Below are 26,498 nucleotides of genomic sequence, written 5' to 3'. Positions count from 1 at the left end.
TATGTTACGTTTGGTATGGTTACATAATACTGACAGTAGGGTAGTTGGGTTGGTGTATAACACAAATGTCTAGCAACCCAAAGGTTGCAAGTTCAACTCTTGTCATGGACAACTTTAACATTTTAGCTAATTAGCACCTTTACAACTACTTGCTACTTAGAATGTTAGCTAACCTTAACCCTTTAACCCAACTCCTAACCTTAACCCTTTAATATAACTCCTAACCTTAACCCCTAGCCTAGCAAATGTTAGCGTTAGCCATCTAGTTAACGTTGGCCACAACAACTTGGAATTTGTAACAAATTAAAACGTATTGTACGAATTTCAATTTGTAAAATATCATCAAATTGTAAATCATAACAGCAAAATGCATGAAGGACATCCACAAACTAATACATAGGAAATGTAACATATACTATTTGGAGGGATACTATGTTACGTCGACCCCTGTGCCCAGGTTGACAGTATACAGACTAGACTAACATACAGCCTACAGTCTAATCTACAGTCCACTACATGGCTCACTGAACTGAACCCTGACTACGTAGATCATGCTTTGTACCCAGCCTTTCAAGTAGAGATCCTAATCAAAGATTTGGCACCCCGCCTCTGTAGTCTTAACACAGGCACCATGACCTGAATTCCTCTTGCATTAATGTGAACCATGTGTGTTTGAGCCCCAACCCTCCCCAAGGTACCACTGACCAGCCATCTTGAATACATTGGTGTTCATTGATGATGGCATGGAGGTAAATGACTGTCTGCAAGCAATTTGAATTCTAGCAGTAACACACCGAATTAAGTGTTTTTCTTCAGTGCAACATTTAAGATCCTGTGGAATGAGAACGTTTTATTTTACTGTCTTCCTCTGGTGCTAGGCCTATGCTTTCTGGAGAGATCCATTATGCACTTTGAAACGTGTGCGAGGAGGTAGTCCAAGACTGAGTCACTCAGTCCGGGATCCCCCAGGGACCCTCGTGGGAAGGAAGGCTTCCCGTCTGCTTTCTCCATACCGAGTATCGAATCTCACCTCGCGAGCCATAGGGGGTGCGGGGGCACGCGGAAAACTCGGTCAAAGGGTTCAGACACGTCTCTCACTCTCTCTCCATGCCTCGAATACAACAAGATACCGTATATGCGTCCTATCTTCCACGCATTTGATTAGATTTAGAGGACGTGTGTTTGTGTGCATGCACGCGCAGCTCTGAATCCTGTACGTCAGGCGCTGTACACTAATGGTGGTGGCGGGGACGGGAGATGCGGGGGAGGGTCTGAGCGCGCGCGCGCGTGTGTGTGTGCTCTGCGCGTGAACCCTGCGTTCAGGTCTGTAATTTGCTCCAGATGACCACTTGGGGCCGGGATATGGATCATTCTGGGGAGGTGAGCGTTTCCTCACACGGCATGACAGCGCAGCGCACAAATACATGTATTTTATGAACACCAGTTTTTAGCCATGGATCCAGACACCTTTTCACACTAAACTAAGTGTAGGACAACTTTCCTCCACAATGACGGAGCAACAAGTGAAAAATGGACATATGTATCGGACACCAAAGTGAGAGTGGAGAGTCGGGGTAACTGCACTTGAACACAGAGGGGGAATGCCGCATCAGAAGTTTGAGCCAACTGCGGTTTTGGAATGGATACCGGTCATTTCGTTGGTGTCATCTGCTTTCTACTTTTCTCTTGTGACGGATTCCTCTCTCCTTCACCCGCTAGCGGCTTCTGTCCTGAGCGCTGCGACTGCCAGCAAGCGCAGCACATCCTCTGTACAAACCGGGGGCTGCGCGCGGTGCCCAAGGTGCACTCCTCGCGGGTCCCAGAGGACGTGCTTGTCTTCAGCCTCGGCGGAAACTTTATCGGTAACATCTCCGCCTTCGACTTCACACGGTATGGAAATCTTATAAGGTTGAACTTACAGTATAATCAAATACAGGCCATTCACCCAAAAGCGTTTGAAAAGCTCTCCAAATTGGAGGAGCTGTATTTGGGCAACAATCTGATATCAACAATACCCCCAGAAACTTTACAATCACTGGCAAAACTGACAACTTTGTATGGCAATAACAATGACATTAAGACGATTACTCCAGAGCTGTTTGGTAACTTGGAGAGCATTGTGAAGCTGCGGTTGGATGGGAACGCCATAGAACTGTTACAGAATTCAGTCTTCAAGAGCTTGACTAATCTACATTATCTCCATCTAGAATCGAACCAGCTGAGTCACATTCACAGAAACGCCTTTTCCAAGCTCACCAAACTGCGCTTTCTCAACCTGGCGCAGAACAAACTGACAGCGGTGCGTAATGTGTTTACGTTCTCCCAGCTCAGGTCACTGAATACGTTGCTGCTCTCTGAAAATGAAATACAACACGTCGGAAACCACGTCTTTCAGAATCTGAAAAAGCTTTCTAAACTATCCCTCAGCAATAACAACATCTACCATTTGGAAAGCGAGTCGTTGAAAGGACTGTCGAGTTTGACAGAATTTCTGATTGACGGGAACGAACTGGAAAATCTTCCCGCAGGACTTCTCGACCCGCTGGAGAGAGTTGAGGAGCTGGACTTTAGTTGTAACCAAATTTCCACAGTGGACCCCTCTGCTTTTGAACAACTGAAGCATCTGAGTGTTTTAAAACTGAAAGACAACAGGCTCACGAGCCTCTCCGGTAACATATTCGCCCTCAACAGCGGCCTTTACGATTTGGATCTCCATGGCAACAACTGGACGTGTGACTGCCGCCTGGGCGAGCTGAAGCAGTGGATGAAGTCGGCGCACTCTCAGGGGAAGCTGCTGGCCGTTTTCCTGCAGTGTCATCACCCAGCGACACTGAGGGGGAAGTATCTAGATTATGTCAACAGCTCCCAGCTGCAGCCCCCAGGGAGTTGGAGCCACTTGTGTGAGACCCAGACTAGGCCTGAGGAGAGCAGAGGAGGGGGTGTCCTGGAGAAGGAGCTGGAGGACAGGGAGAGAGGGCAGGGAGAGGTGAGGAAGGAGATAGAAGGGGAGAGGAGAGGAATAGAGGCAGAGGAAAGGAAGGATGGAGAAGAGCATAGGGAAATTGGGAGTAGAGAGGGAGTGGAGATGAAGGCAATAGAGAAGGTGGGCAGGGGTAGAGAGGGAGTGGAGATGAAGGCAATAGAGAAGGTGGGCAGGGGTAGAGAGGGAGTGGAGATGAAGGCAATAGAGAAGGTGGGCAGGGGTAGAGAGGGAGAGGATAGGAAGGAGGGAGAGGAGGAGGTGGGTATCCAAGGGGACCAGGGAGGGCAAGATGAGCGGGACAAATCCCTGTCATCAAACAGGAGGAGGAGGAAGAAAATATCTGCCAGCCCAAGGTCGCAACCTTCTGCTGAGGCTTCTGGGAAGCGTGAGAAAGGGAGGTGGGATTCCGTTCCGGGCCGCAGCATTCCTCAAACACAAGCCCCTCTCCTGAACAACCCCACGCCTCCAACCACAACCTGGCCTCAGACAATTGACCACCAAAATAGCCATGGTAACCATCTCAGTGGGCTCCTCACCTCCTCTCCTCCCACCCCTCGAAAAGAGGAACGGTTTGACCTGTTCAGAGGCGGTCACGAGGACATTATACCTGCAGTGACCGACCCCTGTGTGTTCAACCGCCACTTCATCACCAACGTGACAGTCGACCAGGTCGCCTCCAGCACGGCCATGGTCCACTGGACCACACGCGACCACAGCCGCTTTACTCCGGGAGCCGGACCGGGACTAGAAGAGGTCCACTACCGAGTGCTGTTTGACCGCTTTGGGTCATCTGACCGTTTTCCTCGGTACGTGTACGCCCGTGGCACGGCGCGGTCGGTGATGTTACGAGAACTAAGCCCAGACATCACCTACATGGCTTGTGTTGAGGGTGTGGTGGGAGGGTCTGTGTGTCAGGTGGCGCCCAGGGACCACTGCGCCGGATTGGTCACTCTCCCAGAAGAGGTTCATCACCAAGAGACACTGACCTCTGACCTCCAACTGGTCACCGTGGGAACACTGGCCGGCAACGCCGTCCTTCTTCTGGTGATTGGAGGAGCCTGGCTGGGGCGAAGTTTGAGGCGGAAGCTGAAAAGGAGGAAGTCAGCAGTGCATGTGCGTCACATGTACTCCACGCGGCGACCGTTCCGCAGCTCCATGACAACAACGGCGGCGGTGTCAACAGACTTCACAAGCTTCCAGAGCAGCCGGCCGCCACGGCTCGGGACCCTGGAGGAAGGGGGCGACCTTATAGAGTTCCCCTGCGACCGTTTCCTTGACATCAGCCCCACCCGTAGAGACAACAGTGACATGCAGAGGTTCTCAGATTAATAAACACCATAGACCTGGAACTTGAAAACATGTTTGCGCTGTGACCCACTTAAGCGCTAGAATATATATTTTTTATTGTGAGCATTAGATAATCCATATTTAGAACCTGAGAACACCAAGATGCCATCACCAGGAAGGAACATCCTCAGGAGAATGTGTAAGATGCTGCAGAGGCAGAGACAGAAGTGGACTGGTATTTAACCTGCACTCTGGAGCACTTCGTGACCATAGCAGGACCACAGCCAGGGTTGAGTTATGACCATAGAACCACAAGGTTATATTCATGACCACAGAACCACAGTAAGGTTGTGTTCAGGCACTATGACCACAGTTATAGTTCTGTTATGGGGTTATGACCACAGTTATAGTTCTGTTCATGGGTTATGACCATATGACCATAGTTATGTTCATGGGTTATGACCATATGACCACATTTATAGTTCTGTTCATGGGTTATGACCATATGACCACATTTATAGTTCTGTTCATGGGTTATGACCATATGACCACGGTTATAGTTATGTTCATGGGTTATGACCATATGACCACAGTTATAGTTATGTTCATGGGTTATGACCATATGACCACAGTTATAGTTATGTTCATGGGTTATGACCATATGACCACAGTTATAGTTCTGTTCATGGGTTATGACCACAGTTATAGCTCTGTTCATGGGTTATGACCATATGACCACAGTTATAGTTATGTTCATGGGTTATGACCATATGACCACAGTTATAGTTCTGTTCATGGGTTATGACCATATGACCACAGTTATAGTTATGTTCATGGGTTATGACCATATGACCACAGTTATAGTTCTGTTCATGGGTTATGACCATATGACCACAGTTATAGTTCTGTTCATGGGTTATGACCATATGACCACAGTTATAGTTCTGTTCATGGGTTATGACCATATGACCACAGTTATAGTTCTGTTCATGGGTTATGACCATATGACTACAATTATAGTTCTGTTCATGGGTTATGACCATATGACCACAGTTATAGTTATGTTCATGGGTTATGACCATATGACCACAGTTATAGTTCTGTTCATGGGTTATGACCATATGACCACAGTTATAGTTCTGTTCATGGGTTATGACCATATGACCACAGTTATAGTTCTGTTCATGGGTTATGACCATATGACCACAGTTATAGTTATGTTCATGGGTTATGACCATATGACCACAGTTATAGTCCTGTTCATGGGTTATGACCATATGACCACAGTTATAGTCCTGTTCATGGGTTATGACCATATGACCACAGTTATAGTTCTGTTCATGGGTTATGACCAAATGACCACAGTTATAGTTATGTTCATGGGTTATGACCATATGACCACAGTTATAGTTCTGTTCATATGACCACAGTTATAGTTGACCATATGACCCACAGTTATAGTTCTGTTCATGGGTTATGACCATATGACCACAGTTATAGTTCTGTTCATGGGTTATGACCATATGACCACAGTTATAGTTATGTTCATGGGTTATGACCATATGACCACAGTTATAGTTATGTTCATGGGTTATGACCATATGACCACAGTTATAGTTCTGTTCATGGGTTATGACCATATGACCACAGTTATAGTTATGTTCATGGGTTATGACCATATGACCACAGTTATAGTCCTGTTCATGGGTTATGACCCAGTTATAGTCCTGTTCATGGGTTATGACCATATGACCACAGTTATAGTTCTGTTCATGGGTTATGACCATATGACCACAGTTATAGTTCTGTTCATGGGTTATGACCATATGACCACAGTTATAGTTATGTTCATGGGTTATGACCATATGACCACAGTTATAGTTCTGTTCATGGGTTATGACCATATGACCACAGTTATAGTTCTGTTCATGGGTTATGACCATATGACCACAGTTATAGTTCTGTTCATGGGTTATGACCATATGACCACAGTTATAGTTATGTTATGACCATATGACCATATGACCACAGTTATAGTTATGTTCATGGGTTATGACCATATGACCACAGTTATAGTTATGTTCATGGGTTATGACCATATGACCACAGTTATAGTTATGTTCATGGGTTATGACCATATGACCACAGTTATAGTTATGTTCATGGGTTATGACCATATGACCACAGTTATAGTTCTGTTCATGGGTTATGACCATATGACCACAGTTATAGTTCTGTTCATGGGTTATGACCATATGACCACGGTTATAGTTATGTTCATGGGTTATGACCATATGACCCGGTTATAGTTCTGTTCATGGGTGACCATATAGTTATAGTTCTGTTCATGGGTTATGACCATATGACCACAGTTATAGTTATGTTCATGGGTTATGACCATATGACCACAGTTATAGTTCTGTTCATGGGTTATGACCATATGACCACAGTTATAGTTCTGTTCATGGGTTATGACCATATGACCACAGTTATAGTTATGTTCATGGGTTATGACCATATGACCACGGTTATAGTTCTGTTCATGGGTTATGACCATATGACCACAGTTATAGTTATGTTCATGGGTTATGACCATATGACCACAGTTATAGTTCTGTTCATGGGTTATGACCATATGACCACAGTTATAGTTCTGTTCATGGGTTATGACCATATGACCACAGTTATAGTTCTGTTCATGGGTTATGACCATATGACCACAGTTATAGTTCTGTTCATGGGTTATGACCATATGACCACAGTTATAGTTCTGTTCATGGGTTATGACCATATGACCACAGTTATAGTTCTGTTCATGGGTTATGACCATATGACCACAGTTATAGTTCTGTTCATGGGTTATGACCATATGACCACAGTTATAGTTCTGTTCATGGGTTATGACCATATGACCACAGTTATAGTTCTGTTCATGGGTTATGACCATATGACCACAGTTATAGTTCTGTTCATGGGTTATGACCATATGACCACAGTTATAGTTATGTTCATGGGATATGGCCATATGACCACAGTTATAGTTATGTTCATGGGATATGGCCATATGACCACAGTTATAGATGTGTTATGACCAATGTTGTCTTTTTATGGGTGATCAAATAGCTGAGCTCATCAGGGCTGATTCAGACACTACAGGATGTCAATCCCACAGACTTCCTCTAAGCCTCATGCATTTCCTGTTCCATTGCCGTGTGTGTGTGTGAGAGGGAGAGAGAGAATTACCTGATTTCATCTGGTGCTAATATTAGACTAATAGCCATTAAATTGTGTATAAAATGTCATTTGTAATGTGCTTGAAAATGCAAGAAAAGATGGCTGCTGGTTGGCAGAAATAATTATTTTGTTTGATGTTTTTATACTTTTATACTCAACTATGTATTGTGCTGGTGCTAAGTAACAAGTAAGTAACCATGCATTCCTGATTGTTGGACGTAATGGTCCATTTGTCTGTATGAAAAGAAAGACCGATGCCTTTGCAAATAATGGTGTAAGTCCTTTGTTCATTCGGCTCCGATACAAATAAAGAAACCGATATTATAGTTTTGCTATTTTTACAGAAGGGCAGTAAGTTTAATGTTTGTAGTAATACTGCATATTCATTCATTAGAAAACATGTTGTGTGTGTAATGTATGCCTGCATTTGTGCAAGTGTGTGTGTGTGTGTGTGTGTGTGTGTGTGTGTGTGTGTGTGTGTGTGTGTGTGTGTGTGTGTGTGTGTGTGTGTGTGTGTGTGTGTGTGTGTGTGTGTGTGTGTGTGTGTGTGTGTGTGTGTGTGTGTGTGTTTCATCATGTACTTAAAGTGTGTGTGCGTGTGTTTCAAGACAGAAAGTCTGGCAATAGTTAGGTGTTTTTTTTGGGTAGACCGGGTGGAGTACCTCCAACACTCAGGCCTGATCAGCTCTACACTCCAAGCCTGTCAACAGTGTGTTGCCATAACAACAGCAGACACAGACAGACATATAGACCAGGAAACACAGTCTGAGATATGAAACAGAAACAGCATAATCCACTTCAATATCCTAGTTGTTTAAGACTGATACGTTACTTAAGTTTTTGTTAAACTATAGTGGATTGGGCCTGTCCCCTACTGATAGTGAATAAAAGTCATCACTATTGACTTTGACTAGTTCTTGGCCCTCTCACATCCATTTTCTTTCACTCAACCTGCTAAAGCTAAGTTACAGAAGGGTAAATGAATCTGTGATCGCTGACCTTTGACTCATTCAATCAGGGTGCCTCAAACTGTCTTCAGTTCCAGAAGATATCGCTAGGGGGCAGACTATAACCATTCGTCTGACAGGCCTATTAGATCAAATGGCATTTTCTCCTGATGGAGGCAACCAAACTTGAGTAAAAATCACAATAAGATACCAGAGAATAAGTGCTTTTATTTTCGTATTAGGTTTGTAGCGATTGTCAATATCTGTACAAAAAAAATAAACAAAACACAAATCACAATACAGACACAGAAGGATACATAGATACAGGTAACAGGTAATAGGCCAACATACTGTGTGAGCCTAGTTTACATGATAAATACACTGTAGGAAACTAGTAAGTGCTTTACAGAGGTTAAACAAAGGGCCAGGAGTTATCTTGGTCAAGTGACATGGTCAAGGAAAACTCTGGGCCCAACTTAATGTATGTACAAACATTGTAATACTTTCAAAGGGAAAAGGGGCTTTGCATTACATTGTTACAAAACAAGGGCATCCTATTCATAGGACTTGATATAAATTTGTATAAAATGTACATTTGTATTAGTTTTTGTTCACGTTCTGCATTTCAGAGAGGCCTATGTTATACATACAACCATACACAAACACATACGCAATGTAGTAACATTATTTAGTCATGGTTAGAGCCAGGAGTTTAACCTGACCCAGTGACCTGACTAGGTAAAACTCTGGTCCATAGTAACAGGCTATTTTTAAGCCCCAGTTGTTCCTGGAGAAACTCCTGGTCCTAGTCATGGTGTAAGTTACAAGACCCAACTCTGACGCATTCAAAAAAATACTGCCACTAAGAAAAAGGTGATATGATAACAAGTATGTTTGCAGACACACAGCCATGAAGCAGTCCTGGAATAGATAGCACAGTACTTGTCTGATTTCCCACTAACTGAGACACATTGGTCGACTGATTCCCCCAGACACAATTCGATCCAGTTCACAGGTGACTATGATCACACAGTTAGAGAGACAGGGACTAGGGTTGCAAAAACACTGGTAACTTTCCCAAAATGCACAGGTTTTCCAGAAATCACGGTTGGGAAAGTTACCGGAATTTTGCAAACCTACCGGAGATGTAAGGCTTATAGAGACCAGTCCAGTTCTGCTATACATGTGTCCATAGAGGCTAGGAGACCAGGAGAGGGAGCCATTTAAGACTAATGAGATGCACCCACCTAGGGTTTAATCCCTGATTCCAAGTAGAAGTTGCCTCTAACCACAGATCAAGGATCAGCTCACCCTTCCCCATCCTAACCTTAACCATTAGGGGGGAAACACATAACTGACCTTAGCTCAGTGTTTAGGAGTAACTACATCCTGTACTCAATTGGAGGGGGGTTGATTCTGAACCATAGAGATGTACTAGAGAGTTTGTCTCCTGGGACATTATTGGAAGCTCTCTATCCAACTCTATGTTCCGAACCACATGCGCACCCACCCGCGCTTTAATTTTTAATTGCTGTGCGCTCCATCGCCCCCTCCAGCTGAGGAGGTGGAGATGCTGTTGGATTGGATGGCCTGCTGCTGCGACCCGGGACATAGGGGGGAGGGACTTCCTGTCGAACTCCCTGGACCTGGGGCACAGAGACAGCTGTCAATCAAATTGACCTGGCTAGTGTTTGACAGCTCCCTCTCTCTCTCTGTTTAAGATCTGGGTCCAGAGGAAAGTCTACAATAGAAACACTATATATAAAAATAACAAATTGTCACCAGAAATAAAGCAGTCATATGTTATATAATTAATGACAACTCATGTACAGTTCATATATGGAAAATAGGTATTTTATTTTGACATTTGCATTACTGTGGAGCAAATATACCAATAAAGTACATCTGTCTGTAACACCCAAGAATGTGCTCACTGGTTACATCAACTATCATTCTGACAAGAATAGGCATCATAGATGTTTCAATTCAGTCATCAAGGTGCAAAGGGGTTTTCGATCTCCCTTTTCAACCTCATATGCCAACCATTTGGAGACTGTAGCCCTGTGTTTCTGATACCTGTGTTTCTGACTCTGGATGTTTCATGAATTGGGGAGACCCTCTGACAGGGAGCTACACTGGGCGTCAAGAACTTGAGGCTTTAAGCTGCTATCCTGGACATGTAACATTTTGCCAGTGTGCCAGGCACTTCATCAAGTGTTCTTTGGGATTGAATTATACCTTGAATTTATGAAAGTTTTACACCGAGCAGCACAAGTCTCTCACAGGGCCATCCCACTGGATACCATTCCACTGATTCTGCTCCAGCCATTACCACAAGCCAGTCCTCCCCAATTAAGGTGCTACCAACCTCCTGTAGGTTCAGCTTAATTTCATTGAAATGATGTGGAAACAACGTTGATTCAACCAGTGGGTCGCTGCTAAGACCCAGGTTTCACTAAAAACAATAGGAGTGTCTCACACTCTGCAAAAGTGTCCTGTGTAGCAGGTCCATCACACTCACATGGGACCATGTAGATGGCACACATGGTACAGTATGTATCTTTGTGGGTTTTGGGATAGGAGTAGGAGTCTGTGTTTGGGATAGGAGTCTGTGTTTTGGGTTAGGAGTAGGAGTCTGTGTTTTGGGTTAGGAGTCTGTTTTGGGTTAGGAGTAGGAGTCTGTGTTTGGGTTAGGAGTAGGAGTCTGTTTTGGGATAGGACTAGGAGTCTGTTTAGGGATAGGACTAGGAGTCTGTTTAGGGATAGGACTAGGTGTCTGTGTTTTAGGATAGAACTAGGAGTCTGTTTTGGGATAGAACTAGAACTAGGAGTCTGTTTCGGGATAGGGCTAGGAGTCTGTTTTGGGATAGGAGTAGGAATCTGTGTTTTGGGATAGAAGTAGGAATCTGGAGGGTAGGAATCTGTGTTTTGGGATAGAAGTAGGGGTATAATCTGTTTTGGGATAGGTATAGAGTAGGGGTATACCTCTGGGTGTTTGTAGAGGGTTTTAGGGGTATACCTCTGGGTGTTTTGGGATAGGAGTATTGTAGAGGTAGGGGTATACCTCTGGGTGTTTTGGGATAGGAGTATTGTAGGGTAGGGTATACCTCTGGGTGTTTTGGGGGTATTGTACCTCTGGGTGTTTTGGGATAGGAGTATTGTATAGAGTAGGGGTATACCTCTGGGTGTTTTGGGATAGGAGTATTGTATAGAGTAGGGGTATACCTCTGGGTGTTTTGGGATAGGAGTATTGTATAGAGTAGGGGTATACCTCTGGGTGTTTTGGGATAGGAGTATTGTATAGAGTAGGGGTATACCTCTGGGTGTTTTGGGATAGGAGTACCTCTGGGTGTTTTTGTATAGAGTAGGGGTATACCTCTGGGTGTTTTTAGGAGTATTGATAGGTAGGGGTACCTCTGGGTGTTTTGGGATAGTATTGTATAGAGTAGGGGTATACCTCTGGGTGTTTTGAGGATGGGCGGGGTATACCTCTGGGTGTTTTGGGACAGGACCTTCCTATTGGGTGTTACTCACTGGGTGTTTTGAGGATAGGAGTATTGTAGAGAGGAGGGGTATACCTCTGGGTGTTTTGAGGATGGGCGGGGTCGGGGTGTTACTCACTGAGGTACCCCTGTGATTCTCTCTGCCGGGTGGAGACAGGACAGTCTTTATGGGTCAGCAGGATCTGCTTCAGCTGGCCAACCTCTGACCTCAGAGTAGTCACCTCGTTCTGGAATGGTACGAGGGACAGAAAGGTTAGTGATAGTGTGACAATGTGTATGTGAGTGTATGTGTATGCGTGCGTAAACTCATGTTGTCTTGGGTTGTTACGATACCAGAGGAAAAAAGTCCTACTGGTAGAAAGAAGCAGCCTTATGTCACCCTGAATCATGGTTTGATTTCCGTGCTATAGCACATAATATTTAACATTAAATAGGTTTTTTAAGAACCAAAGAGTTTAGTCTGCTTTGAGTTTTACTTTTGTCCAGGGAAAATCAGTTATGGTTGTATCGCTGTACTGGTATGATGACAACCTTCGTATAAACCTACCTGCAGCTGCATGTTGTTGTGTGTCAGCTCCTCTGCCTTCTTCTCCAAAGCAGACACCCAGACCTTCCTCTTCTGTCTGCATCGAGTGGCCGCAGCTCGGTTGCGTTCCAGGAACTTCTGTCTGCGCTCGTCTGGGTCCTGGTCCACAGACCTCCTGCGGCGTCCTCCAGTCGCCTGGCCTGCATGCAGGGAATGTGTCTGCTGGGATGAATGCATCTGCTGCGCTGCTGGAGACAACTGCACAACAGACAAACACGGGTCATTAAACCTGTACAACTTTGGATCCTCTGTGATAAGGGCTGCCTTCAAAATAACACCCTAATTCCAATTTACTTTTGAGTGCACTACATAGGAAACGGGTTCATTTGGGATTCAAAAGGTCTATGCAATAGCACCATTATGTTGATGCAACAGTGGTGATGACAGGCAATTTTACAGATGTCAGATTACAGCAATTGGCAACCAACCCTCACGCTAAACTAACAAAGCTTGATATAGAGTGGTTGTCATGTCAACAACTAGGTAATACTGTACCTGAGCAGCTATGGAGTGGAGGGGCAGGTGAGGCGAGGTCTGGTGGGTGTGGCTGGCCTGCAGGTGCGAGGGAGGTGATTGGTGAACCGGATGATGCGGCGCGTTCCCTGATTGGTGGCCCAGGCTGTGGGCATTTCCCAGGTGATGTGGAGGGGGCGTGGCAGTGCTGCTGGTAGGAGATTGGCGGAGCCTGCTGCAGGTGCTGATGATGCTGCTGCTGCAGTTGAGTGTGCCGTTGGCGCGGTGACATCTCCATCATGTTACCCATGGTGGGACCCATGTTGCCATTGGCGACAGCTCCCGGGTGTGGGTGTTGGTGTTGGTGGAGGTGACCCACGGTTTTAGCTCTCTAAGGAATAAAAACATAACAAAACATAATACCATGAAATTACAATTAAAACTGATCTCTACAGGCCCTTTCTTACCAACTCCCAAGTGATTTTATTTTTGTCCAAAAAAACAGACTTGGTGTTTAAAGGCATTAAAGCATTTCCAACAAACATCACCACTGAACTGAGCAAAGGAATACAACTGAAATTCGTCATTGCTTTTCTTATTCTTTCTCTTCTTTTACAGCTGTGAAAACAGTTAAGAGGTCAAGATGTACCAATCATCAATGACACTTCATATCTTAAGTTAACAGTGTATAACTTGATATCTTAAGGTAAATGTATCACTTGATATCTTAAGTTAAGTGTATCACTTGTGTGTATCACCTTACAGGGGTGGCAGTTAGCCTAACGGTTAAAGAGGTGGAATCCCAGGTGCAACGACGGATCTGGGATTCGAACGGAAAGTGAGCTGGCAAGCAGGGATACCAGCAAGCAGTATAGAGGCTTCACTACAAACCCGGGTTCGATTCCAGGCTGTATCACAACCAGCCGTGATTTGGAGTCCCATAGGGCAGCGCATAATTAGGGAAGCGCACAATTGGCCCAGCGTCGCCCCGGGTTTGGCCTGGGTAGCCCGTCATTGTACATAATAATTTGTTCTTAACTGATTTGCCTAGGTAAATAAAGGTTAAATAAATAAAATGAAATTCACCTGCGGGATCGTCTGAGAACAGCCACCCGGACAGCTGATGAAACTGTGGGTTTGTACAACCGAAGAATTTCTGCATAAACCGTCAGAAACCGCCTCATGGAAGCTCATCTGTGTGCTAGTCATCCTCACCGGGGTCCTGACAGCAGTTTGGTGTCGTAACTGACTTCAGTGGGCAAATGCTCACCTTCGATGGCCACTGGAAAGCTGGAGAAGTCTGCTCTTCATGGATGAATCCCGGTTTCAACTGTACCGGGCAGATGGCAGACAGCCTGTACGGCATCATGTGGGCAAGTAGTTTGCTGATGTCAATGTTGTGAACAGATTGCCCCATGGTGCCTGTGGGTTTATGTTATGCGCAGGCATATGCTACGGACAACGAACACAATGTCATTTTATCGATGGTAATTTGAATGCACAAAGATACCGTGACGAGATCCTGAGGCCCATTGTTGTGCCATTCATCCGCCGCCATCACCTCATGTTTCAGCATGATAATGCACAGCCCCCCCCCGTACACAATTCCTAGAAGCTGAAAATGGCCCAGTGTTTGGGATTCTCTGGTACAACAGCGTGTTCCAGTTCCTACCCAATATCAAGCAACTTTGCACAGCCATTGAAGAACAGTGGGACCCACGGGCCACAATCAACAGGCTGATCAACTCTATGCGAAGGAGATGCTGTATGTCGAGCTGCATGAGGCATCTGGTGGTCACACCAGATACTGACTGGTTTTCAGATCCACGCCTACTGTTTTTGAATGGTATCCGTGACCAACAGATGCATATCTGTATTCCCAGCTATGTGAAACCCAATTTACTTCAACTGACTGATTTCCTTATAGGAACTGTAACGCAGTAACATCTTTGAAATTGTTGCATGTTGTATATATCCATTGTTTAGCTGGAAAGGCCTGTTCATATCATGTATTTGTGATTGATATGTGGTTGTCTCACCTAGCTATCTTAAGATGAATGCACTTACTGTAAGTCACTCTGGATAAGATTTTTTTGAATTAAAAAATATATATTGTCACAAATCTATCATTTGTACAGTTCTTTAGAAAACATGTAGTTATTTGTTATATTTGACTGTAAAACACAATAGTAATACTTTTTTCCCTGAGAGTGAGGCAGATATTTGGCATTTTGCAAAAAAACATGATCATTGGTCTCTCTGAGATGAAACCATCAAGTGATCGATTTGAAACAAATACATGTCTGTCATTGAGCCATTAAACAATAAAAGCAAATTGACAAACATATCTGAAAATGGATATATAGCGAATCGTAATGAAACTTTTCACTTCTATAATAGAATATAACTAATACATAGGCAAGCTATTTGACATTTTATTGTTTTACAAAGTGAGATTAAAATGTATTTAATTATCATTTTTTGGCAACAATCTACACAAAATACTCTGTAATGTCAAAGTGGAAGATATTTATATTTTTTGAATAAAATATTGTTGTTGCATAAGTATTTAACCCGTTTGTTTAGGCAACCCTAAATTAGTTCAGGCTTGAAATTTGGCCAAACAAATCACATAATAAATTACATGGACACACAGTGTGTAAAATAATAGGGGTTGACCAGATTTTTGAATGACTGACCCTTCCTCTGTTCCCCGTATAACATCTGTAAAGTCCCTCAGTCAAGTATTGTATTTCAAGCACAGATTCAACTACAAAAACCAAGGAGCTTTTCGAAAGCCTTATAAAGAAGGGCAGTGATTGGTAGTTGGGTACAATAACAAATCAGACATTGAATATCTCTTTCAGCATGGTCAATAATTATGCCGTGGATTATGTACATAACCACCCAGACACATATAGTCGTCCTTCTGAACAGAGCTGCAGGACAGGAAGGAACCTGCTCAGGGATGTTACCATGAGGCCATTGGTGACTTTAAAACAGCTACAGAGTTAAATGTCTGTGATGGTAGAAAACTGAGGATGGATCAACAACATTGTAGTGACTCCACAATAATTACCTAAGTGACACAGTGAAAATAATACAAATATACAAAATAAAAATATTACCAAACGTGCATCTTGTATGCAACAAGGCACTAAAGTAATACTGCAAAAAAACCACGGCAAAGGAATACACTTTTTGGACAAAATGCAAAGCGTTATGTTTGGGGCAAATCCAACACATTTTAAAAATGTTTTTATTTAACCTTTATTTAACTAGGCAAGTAAGTTCACAGCTCTAGCAGTGAGCTCTCACACTCAGCAAGAGAGGCCAGGCAAAGCTTGTGTCCCAATTGGCACCCTATATAGTGCGCTACTTTTGACCAGAACCTATAGACAGGCAATAGGGCTCTGGTCAAATGTAGGGAATAGGGTGCCATTTGGGACAAAAACAGAGAGTGTTTCTGGGGAATGACATCATCCAACATTACTATTGCTCTCGGTTATGCAATATTTCTTTAAGAGAAGTCGTTTATTTTTTCTGTTCCATTCACCAATGAAAAAATGGAGTACATTTAAAGAGTGCCAACGATGAGGTCATGTAGCTGTCTATGCCAGTTTTACCAGCCACACAGACACACACACTCTCTCCCTTTTTCCTCTCTCGCACACGCACACGCGCACACACACACACACACACACACACACGCACGCACGCACGCACACACACACACACACACACACACACACACACACACACACACACACACACACACACACACACACACACACACACACACACACACACACACACACACACACACACACACACACACACACACACACACACACACACACACTCTCCCTTTTTCCTCTCTCGCACACTCTCGCACACTCGCGCACACACACACGCACACACACACACTCAGAAGCAACAGTATAAGAGTCCTGGAGTTGTGTTTACTACATAGAAACCCTGTAACACTGGTTCTATGATTCCGTCACAGTTCTATACTGGTACATTACTCCAACAGGTGGATATTTGTGTATGGCTGATCACCCTGAAACCATGCCGTACTGTACTCTACCTCATGTGACAGAGTCAAACAGATATCCATCACTGTTTCACACATACGTCCCAAATGGCACCCTGTTCCCTTTATAGTGCACTACTCTGGTCATAAATGATGTAGTGCACTTTATAAGGGAATGGGTGCCATTTGGGATGCATAAATTCCCTCACTGAAGGCCTCACTATTTAACTTATTTAACTTGCAGAGTTATTGAATTCTAGAAAGGAGCTAACTTGACCTACTTTCAGTAAAGCTAACCTAGATGCTATACAATTAATAAACCCACAAGTCTCATTCTCTAATCTGCTGAGCCATTTGTCAAGCTAAACAACAAGATGTTTAAAAGACATCAACTTTAGAAAACACTATTTCTATATATTTGTCCCAATACAAAGTCCAGAAACGAGTCATTCAATTCATTATAACATTCCTAGACAAGCGACAGTTGTATGTTGGCCATGTCAAAGTCCTCAGGTCAAAACAGGTATAGATATGAGTCCATAGAGAGGAGGAGAGTGTTAGAACACATAGACCAACCAGCCCCAGGCTGTGGGTCAGATGTTAGCCCGAGACCTTTCTGGTTCAGAAACATGACACCATATAGTCCCCAAGCACAGGGTCAGCACGTGAGGCCATTTCCTGTGTGTGTTGTGCATGTGTGAGGCTGGGGAGTCTCTTGGAGAGTCTAGTGCCTGTTTAAAGTTGTAGATTGTGAAGTGTTTTGTGTGCTGGATTTTACTTAGAGCGAATTCTTCAAGACAGCCTTTGAAAACGAAAAAAAGGTCAATACGTGAGAAAAAGGTCAAGTTAAACAGAGAATCAGAAATATATAACTTTTGAGTGAATTACAGGGATAAAGAAGGCTAGAGGGAGAACATGTAAACTGTGACTTCCTCTGGTTGGGGATAGTGTATGTAAAGGTGTAGAGTTACACTCCGTTTCCTCTCTGTTCCAGCCTAGGAGGAATGAGAATAGCCAGAGGGTGAATGGGGCCCCACAGAGAGAGAGAGAGAGAGAGAGTGTGTGTGTGTGTGTGTGTGTGTGTGTGTGTGTGTGTGTGTGTGTGTGTGTGTGTGTGTGTGTGTGTGTGTGTGTGTGTGTGTGTGTGTGTGTGTGTGTGTGTGTGTGTGTGTGTGTGTGTGTGTGTGTGTGTGTAAATGTGAGAAGGAAAAGGTGAGAGAGTGTGCAAGAGCATAGGCAGCATGAAAAACATGACATACATAAGAGGTGAGTAGCTGTTCCATGTTTGTATTGGAAGAAAAAGTTCAGGGTAACAAGCCCAAACAACAGCTCCTCTAATCTCTGTCATCCTAGAGAACCATGCAGAAACATGAACATCATGTGAAAGAAGAAAGAGCCTTCTAATTGGTCGGGACCATGAAAGAGTATTCTGATTGGTCAGTACCTGAGGTGAAGAGCAGGAAGCGTTGTGGGCGGGACCTTGGATGCTCATCATACTGGATCCCATAGACATCTGTCTTTCCATCTGAGGAACATAACAAATTACTTATTATTTCTACACAATTTAACCTTGAAAACAAGTCAAATCTATTGAAATCTATACAGCCTGTAAATGCTTCCTGTTTCAATCAGTTCCAAAGGATATTTAGTAAATCATTACAATGTAATACTGGGACTTGGAAATAGCAATGTAACAAGCAAGAGGTATTTCTCAAGTATAGGCTCCTTAAAGAAGGCCAGTGTAAGTAACGTTGTATGTACTCACAGACATGTGCTGGGCAGATGCTCCCTGCATGGCTGGGTCTGGCAGGGTGCCAGGCATGGAGGCGGCCAGGGGCTGTCTCTGTCTGTTGTTCCTCAGGTGCAGTAGGGAGGAGAGGGGCCCAGGGACAGGTCTGAGATCAGTGGGAGAAAGAAATACTCAGACGTCAGAGAACCTCAGTAAACAGCCTCTACACTGGTCTCAGATCAGGGACAGAGAAAATAGAGAGAAACGTGGGAGAGTGGAGAGGTTGAGGGAGAGAGAAGAAAGCGATTGAGATGTAAAGGGAGAAAGTTTGATGTAGCCGAGAAAGAGATGGAAAGTACGGTGAGATAAAGCGATAGAAAGAGAGGAGGTTCAATTAAAGTGATAGAGTGATAGAGTGAGACAGAGACAGAAAGATGGAAAGTAGAGGGGGAAAGTAATAGATTGAGCAGAGGGAGAGACATACGCCACAGAAGGGGCTGGGGTGCGATGTGATGATGTAATGCTTTTGGCCCTCAGCCAATCAGACTGCGTGGTCCTCCCTCGCTGCGCTGAGGTCATCCCTGGTGATGTCACCACTGACTCTTTAGCAAGCAGCGAAATAAACGTGCAAAAAGAAAAGAAAGAACCGAACCAAAACAACGCCTCCTAACGTAACCATAACAGTCCGCCTGGGCCAACAGCCAGACACTCGGAGATGGGGTCGTCGTAGAAACCAGTGGTAAACACAGGGAGAAACAGTCAGATCCCCGGAATCCAACACAGATCACCTCATTGCTAGCTCGGCCTGGGCTACAGAGCACGACGTTGTCTGACTTTAACTGGCCATGTGATATGGTCCCTTCCCTTCCTTAGTCAATGTACTCTAATAGGCAGTACTATGTTGTAATCAACTGGACTGTACTACTCAACTGTACTATGCTGTGTTGTGCTCTGCTGTAGCTAAGCCCACTCTAACTCTTCTGAAGGGCTCATAGAACTTCTGTTACTTCTGAAACTCTAGGTTTGTGTCCCAAATGGCACCCTATTCCCTATATAGTGCACTACTTTTGACCAGAACTATATGGGCCCTGGTTAAATTGAATAGGGTGCCCTTAGGGACTGAGAATAGACCTCTAGCAGCAGTGTCTTGAAGTTCTGAAACATTTATTCTGAATCCATCAATGAACGTCACCGATTGGCCAGAGAGAGAATGTAAGGGCTCATAAAGGTATGTTAGAAGGTATCCATATCACACCATCTTTCCAGGACATGGACTGACTAGATAGCTCAACTCACTGCCTCACACACCAGAGATACATGTAGCTACCTAGCTCTAGTTAGTAGCTGTGTGTGTGACAGGTTTCACAAAGCAGGGCCAAATGTCTGGAGTTGAGAGGAAAGACAGAGCCATGCCTAATCTCCATGCGCTGTAGTGTGATAACCACAGCCATGTAACCCACACCACCACCACACTGCCCGGGGCCCGGGCTGAAGCAGGGGCTGGAGTTGGTCGGGGTTGGGCCCGGGCTGAAGCAGGGTCTGGAGTTGGTCGGGGTTGGGCCCGGGACTGAAACAGGGGCTGGTGTTGGTCGGGGTTGGGCCCGGGACTGAAACAGGGGCTGGTGTTGGTCGGGGTTGGGCCCGGGCTGAAGCAGGGTCTGGAGTTGGTCGGGGTTGGGCCCGGGACTGAAACAGGGGCTGGTGTTGGTCGGGGTTGGGCCCGGGACTGAAACAGGGGCTGGTGTTGGTCGGGGTTGGGCCCAGGCTGAAGCAGGGGCTGGAGCTGGTCAGGGTTGGGCCCGGGCTGAAACAGGGGCAGGTGTTGGTCGGGGTTGGGCCCAGGCTGAAGCAGGGGCTGGAGTTGGTCAGGGTTGGGCCCGGGCTGAAGCAGGGGCTGGAGCTGGTCGGGGTTGGGCCCGGGCTGAAACAGGGGCTGGTGTTGGTCGGGGTTGGGGCCGGGACTGAAACAGGGGCTGGTGTTGGTCAGGTTTGGGGCCGGGACTGAAACAGGGGCTGGTGTTGGTCGGGGTTGGGGCCGGGACTGAAACAGGGGCTGGTGTTGGTCGGGGTTGGGGCCGGGACTGAAAAAGGGGCTGGTGTTGGTCGGGGTTGGGGCCGGGACTGAAACAGGGGCTGGTGTTGGTTGGGGTTGGGGCCGAGACTGAGACAGGGGCTGGTGTTGGTTGGGGCCGGGACTAGAGCTTGAACCAGATGACTGGTTTGTGTCAACGGCCGAGGGAGAGATGGCGGGTGAGGGGAAATATGGGGAGAGATGGCGGGTGAGGGGAAATATGGGGAGAGATGGAGAGAAAGAAAGAGATGCAAAGGGAAAGAGAATGACAGAAAGAAGGATGGAGGTTGAATGGGACCAATGGTGTATTTTAATAGGCAGTAGCCCCTCTCTCTCTCTCTCTCTCTCTCTCTCTCTCTCTCTCTCTCTCTCTCTCTCTCTCTCTCTCTCTCTCTCTCTCTCTCTCTCTCTCTCTCTCTCTCTCTCTCTCTCTCTCCAATTGTTTTCCCTCTTCCCCAACCCCCCTCTCTCTCTCTCTCTAATTCATTAAGGCCTAATAAATTAGACTGTCTGGGGAATGACAGCCTGCTACAGACAGAATGAGTTATGGTTAGGACAGCAGAGGGGGAGGGGTGAGAGGTACAGGGAGGGAGGGGGGGAGGGAGGGGAGGTGAGAGAGAGGGGTGAAAGGTAGAGGTAGAGGATAGTAACATGTTGACAAGATGTGTGTGTTTGGTGTGTAATTGTGTGTGTGTGTCTGGATCTTTGTCTCTGTGTGCTTACCCTGAGTGTGTGAGCATGGAGTGGGCCTGGGTGATGACTGAGTTGGACTGGGCAGAGGGGAGTGCTTGCTGTCCAGCCATGCTGCAGCTTAGACCCCTCATACCACCATGGGACTGTGGTTGGTGTTGGGAGTGGGGCTGGGGCTGGTTCACACATGATGATCCATTCTGAGGGAGACTCTGAGTCTGAGAGACAAGGAAGAGAAGACTTGTTTTAATATGTATTCTGTTGTTGTTTGAATGAATACACACGTCTACATACCAATTTAACATCTTGGAGTGGGTGACATTGTGTGAGTGTGTGTTGTGGGTCTGCGGCAAAGTGTGTGTGTGTGCGTGAATGCGTGTGTGTGCACGCATCTGTGTGTGTCTGTCCGTTATGTGTCAATCTGTCTGGATGCTTACCCTGCCAATAAGAATGTGATCACCTGGTGTCTCTTACCTGCTGCAGGTCAAATAACTAAACCTGCCTGAATGTCTGTCTGACTCTCACTCACCTTTCACTCAATACTTTCCCATCAGTCAAAACACCTGCCAACCTGGCAGTGGTGTAAAGTACTTAAGTAAAAATACTTTTAAGTTCTACTTAAGTCGTTTTTGGGGGTATCTGTACTTTCCATCACTATTTATATTTTTGACAACATTTACTTTTACCTCACTACATTCCAATAATGTACTTTTAACTCCGCTACATTCCTCCATACATTTTCCCTGGCACCCAAAAGTACTCGTTACATTTCGAATGTTTAGCAGAACAAGAAAATGGTCCAATTGACTCACTTATCAAGAGAACATCCCTACTGCCTCTGATCTGGCAGACTCATTAAACACACATGCTTTGTTTGAAAATGATGTCTGAGTGTTGGAGTGTACCCCTGGCTATCCGTAAATTAAAAAAACTATAAAATCGTGACGTCAGGTTTCCTTAATATTAGGAATTTGAAATGATTTATACATTTACCTTTGATACTTAAGTATATTTTATCAATTACATTTACCTTTGATACTTAAGTATTAAGACTTTTACTCAAGTAGGACAGTTGGGTACTTTTCCCATCACTGACCCTGGTGATGGTCTCCTATTTGTTTGTCTGTTCCATTTGCTAGTTTCATAGAACAGCCTCGAAACCTTGCTGGCTCTTTCTGGGTCTCTGTTGAGCACATTGTGACAATTGCTGATGTAAAAAGGACTTTCGAAAAATAAATATGATTTTATTTGAAACCTAGCATGCAAGACTATCAGTATGCTCTCTGGATACGGTGTTTAACGTGCTAGTACAGTAATTACTGTCATGATAAATGACAGTTTTGTTAGTTCAAGTCCATAGAAATAGAAAACTCTATTGCCCAAAAGCCTGTTTTAGCATGGGCAGCGACATTGAGGACTTTCACCATTTTGAAGTAGTCAACTGGGTGGGACTTCCTATGGCTTAAGGAAGGATCACATAATTCCATCCAGCTCACCAGGAGCCAATGAATTATATTCTTGAGCAAATATTCCATTACTGCAGGTATATCGCCAACCTTGGCTTTATACCAGTTCAAACAACCCACTCTAGGTGGCAGTGTGCACCCTTTAAGTTTGTTTGCCAACTCATAGAAGTAGTAGAAGTGGAGATGGCCTTCAATGGCACTGGCCGTGCTCTCACAAATGCCATAATTGGACAGATACAATGATGCAATGTCTATGCTAGTCGGAAATAGGAAACTAGTCGGAAATAGGAAACTCCGATGTCGGAAACATTGAACTGCTTTTAGTTATACACGTGCAGCGTTTAACGATTGAGAAAGTCTGACATTTTGGAGTTTCCTAGTCCCAACTAGCATATGTTCAAGTCTCACCCGCTTGCTCTATATGTCTGAGATTTCATGGGAAATGTAGTTTTTTCGTGTGTAACCTGTTTAATGTTCTGCTCTTCCTGTGCCTGGCGGAACTCCTGTTCGATCTCATTGAAGAGACCCACCTCCTCACAGTTACGCAGGAAACGGGTCGGCGTTGGGGTCTGGTCTGATCACACATAGCACAGAGAGAGCAAACAGACGTTTAGCATCAAACAGATATCATAACAACCATGATATTGCTACATTTACATTGTAGTCATTTATCCTGAACGACTCACAGGAGCAAATTAGGGTTGAGTGCCTCGCTCAAGAGCACATCAACAGATTTTTCACCTAGTTGGTCCAGGGATTCTGGCCCAATGCTCTTAACCACTAGGCATATGGAAGTACACAGATAGGTTTTGGTTGTGGCAGAGACCGATCTAAACCAGCACCTCAGGCAGTTTACATCTGGCATGGTTTCAACATCACTGGAACTATGTTCAACTTGTTTTGTGTAGCCAACCCTACACCACCATGACAGCCTTCCCAGCCACAGGCCCAGGAGCAGATCACGAGGCTTTAGGGTGATGGTTCCCCTAGCCACTGATTTTGGGTCAGTTTTGCATCTTCCTCACTAATGGCTAAGGTTAGGATTGGGGGTGGGGAAGCTGATCCTATATCTGTACTTAGGGGAAACTTCACCCAAGAGCGATCACCATAGTAACCAAGATAAGATCAGACAGACAGAGACTGATTCTCTCACCTATAATCTAAACTATCAGGGTTGAAAGGTCGCGAGGTCAGGAATCACAAGCTCGGCACTCCTTTGTTTTGACAGGAGATTTCCTCCAGGAGGGCTGAGTGTCTACAGGCCCCTGCAGGATAGAACCTGACTGGTATGGGTCAAAGGTCAACAGAGATGTTTAAGCCCAGAGAGACAGACAGCCGTTGCCACGGTAACAGACAGACAGGGTCTTCGTCTGGCCTGCACGATTGAGAGTGTGTTTTTGTCTGAGGCTGAGCCTTGGCCACCAGTGCTCTAGTCTGCTGTGGATCGACTGTTCTCTTCTCGTCTCTGTATGTGCTGCAAATACTATAATATCTTACCACTACTGGTTATCAATACAAGTCATCAGTATACTGTACTGTTCTCTACATCATCGTTTTTTCATCAACCACAGAAGAGGTCAGACGCGCATGCAAAGACGTAAACACACACACACACACACACACAGACAAACATGAATACACATGCATACACACACACACATGGTCATATACACACGGACACACAGGCCTGAACCAGACAACACTACGCTTGAGTGACAGACAGTCGGTCAGAGAGGTGAAGGGGGAGGGAGGGAGGGAGGGAGGAGAGAGGAGAGGAGAGGGGGAGGGAGAAGACTTATCAGAACACTTGTATTCTACCAATCGGAAGGGACGAGAAATATTATCATACCAGTCAGACACACAAACTCTACACTAAAAAATCCTGACAGACTGAGAACATTAGTGAAACACAAATAAAGAACTCTGGGTAATAAGTTAATAAGGGTGAAACATGGGGACGGAGAACGAGAGAACGAAAGAGAGAGTGAAACAGAAAAGGAAAAATAGGGAATCTATGGCATTGGAGGTTATCCTTGACTGGAAACAGGATAGAAATAATCATCATTACAAAGCTATTGTCCTCTCTATGCTGTCTACATCTATACATGTTCTTCTCACCTGCGAGGGGATCAGCCTTGGTGGAGGAGAACTTGAGGGTCATCTCATGCTTGTGTCTGTGGATCATCAGGTGGTCTTCTGTTTGGAACCGCTGTATGGGGCGAAGAGCGAGAGAGATCAACTTAGGATGCTCACTAAAACATTGATTTATGGAATGACTTGTTAAGTGGCATACATTTATCAAATCTGATTTATGATAAAATAAGATTATTAGATATCAAATCATCATGCAGTGAGGAGATTGTTTACGAGAGGTCCACACACACACCTGTGAGCAGCCAGGAGCGCTGCACCTATATGGCCGGTCCTGTTCATCATTCATCTCTATTACAAACCTACAGTCAGAGAGACAAGAGGAGAGACAAACCCACAGTCAGAGAGACAAGAGGAGAGACAACCCCACAGTCAGAGAGACAAACACACAGTCAGAGAGACAAGAGGAGAGACAACCCCACAGTCAGAGAGACAAACACACAGTCAGAGAGACAAGAGGAGAGACAACCCCACAGTCAGAGAGACAAACACACAGTCAGAGAGACAAGAGGAGAGACAAACACACAGTCAGAGAGACAAGAGGAGAGACAACCCCACAGTCAGAGAGACAAACACACAGTCAGAGAGACAAGAGGAGAGACAAACCCACAGTCAGAGAGACAACCCCACAGTCAGAGAGACAAACACACAGTCAGAGAGACAAGAGGAGAGACAAACCTACAGTCAGAAAGACAAGAGGAGAGACAAACACACAGTCAGAGAGACAAGAGGAGAGACAAACCCACAGTCAGAGAGACAAACACACAGTCAGAGAGACAAGAGGAGAGACAACCCCACAGTCAGAGAGACAAACACACAGACAAGAGACAAACACACAGTCAGAGACAAACCCACAGTCAGAGAGACAAACACACAGTCAGAGAGACAAGAGGAGAGACAACCCCACAGTCAGAGAGACAAACACACAGTCAGAGAGACAAGAGGAGAGACAAACACACAGTCAGAGAGACAAGAGGAGAGACAAACCCACAGTCAGAGAGACAAACACACAGTCAGAGAGACAAGAGGAGAGACAACCCCACAGTCAGAAAGACAAGAGGAGAGACAAACACACAGTCAGAGAGACAAGAGGAGAGACAAACCCCACAGTCAGAGAGACAAACACACAGTCAGAGAGACAAGAGGAGAGACAAACACACAGTCAGAGAGACAAGAGGAGAGACAACCCCACAGTCAGAGAGACAAACACACAGTCAGAGAGACAAGAGGAGAGACAAACCCACAGTCAGAGAGACAAGAGGAGAGACAACCCCACAGTCAGAGAGACAAACACACAGTCAGAGAGACAAACCCACAGTCAGAGAGACAAGAGGAGAGACAAACCCACAGTCAGAGAGACAA

The 26,498-nt window shown here is 45.1% G+C and overlaps 3 protein-coding genes and 1 pseudogene across 5 annotated transcripts; 3 read left to right on the top strand and 1 right to left on the bottom strand.

Annotated features, from left to right (window-relative positions):
- The first annotated feature begins 1,250 nt into the window (after positions 1-1,250).
- On the top strand, positions 1,251-4,329 carry LOC124012933 (TLR4 interactor with leucine rich repeats-like). The gene has a single exon (XM_046327005.1). The coding sequence runs from the start codon at positions 1,640-1,642 to the stop codon at positions 4,310-4,312; it is 2,673 nt and encodes an 890-aa protein (XP_046182961.1). The 5' UTR covers positions 1,251-1,639; the 3' UTR covers positions 4,313-4,329.
- A 335-nt stretch (positions 4,330-4,664) lies between these two features.
- On the top strand, positions 4,665-5,694 carry LOC124012259. The gene is made up of 2 exons (XM_046325730.1): positions 4,665-4,959; positions 4,991-5,694. The coding sequence occupies exons 1-2, from the start codon at positions 4,665-4,667 to the stop codon at positions 5,692-5,694; spliced, it is 999 nt and encodes a 332-aa protein (XP_046181686.1).
- Positions 5,695-5,726: 32 nt separating this feature from the next.
- LOC124012948 lies at positions 5,727-7,830 on the top strand. Of its 3 annotated transcripts, none has more exons than XM_046327040.1 (3): positions 5,727-5,899; positions 6,008-6,163; positions 6,622-7,830. In XM_046327040.1, exons 1-3 carry the CDS (start codon positions 5,740-5,742, stop codon positions 7,359-7,361), a joined length of 1,056 nt encoding a protein of 351 aa, XP_046182996.1. In that variant the 5' UTR covers positions 5,727-5,739; the 3' UTR covers positions 7,362-7,830. The 3 variants fall into 3 exon arrangements, with proteins under 3 accessions (XP_046182996.1, XP_046182995.1, XP_046182997.1); XM_046327039.1 differs by having other exon boundaries at positions 5,727-5,938; XM_046327041.1 differs by lacking the exons at positions 5,727-5,899; positions 6,008-6,163 and adding an exon at positions 6,289-6,535 and having other exon boundaries at positions 6,604-7,830.
- Positions 7,831-8,659: 829 nt separating this feature from the next.
- LOC124012942 lies at positions 8,660-25,548 on the bottom strand (annotated as a pseudogene).
- Between the last annotated feature and the right edge of the window lie 950 nt (positions 25,549-26,498).

The sequence above is a fragment of the Oncorhynchus gorbuscha genome, linkage group LG24, assembly GCF_021184085.1.
Source record: "Oncorhynchus gorbuscha isolate QuinsamMale2020 ecotype Even-year linkage group LG24, OgorEven_v1.0, whole genome shotgun sequence".
In the NCBI taxonomy this organism is placed as follows: Eukaryota; Metazoa; Chordata; class Actinopteri; order Salmoniformes; family Salmonidae; genus Oncorhynchus; species Oncorhynchus gorbuscha.
The sequence above is the reverse complement of the archived record's forward strand: the minus strand, read 5'-3'. Positions and strand labels throughout refer to the sequence as shown.

Excerpts from the sequence above, each read along its gene's own strand:
- LOC124012933 (XM_046327005.1), top strand. The coding sequence starts at position 1,640 with ATGGATACCGGTCATTTCGTTGGTGTCATCTGCTTTCTACTTTTCTCT.
- LOC124012948 (XM_046327039.1), top strand. The coding sequence starts at position 5,740 with ATGGGTTATGACCATATGACCACAGTTATAGTTCTGTTCATGGGTTAT. Across the intron at positions 5,939-6,007 it reads AGTTATAGTTATGTTCATGG|GTTATGACCATATGACCACA; the intron begins GTTATGACCATA and ends TCCTGTTCATGG. Across the intron at positions 6,164-6,621 it reads AGTTATAGTTCTGTTCATGG|GTTATGACCATATGACCACA; the intron begins GTTATGACCATA and ends TTCTGTTCATGG.
- LOC124012259 (XM_046325730.1), top strand. The coding sequence starts at position 4,665 with ATGACCACAGTTATAGTTCTGTTCATGGGTTATGACCATATGACCATA. Across the intron at positions 4,960-4,990 it reads AGTTATAGTTCTGTTCATGG|GTTATGACCATATGACCACA; the intron begins GTTATGACCACA and ends CTCTGTTCATGG.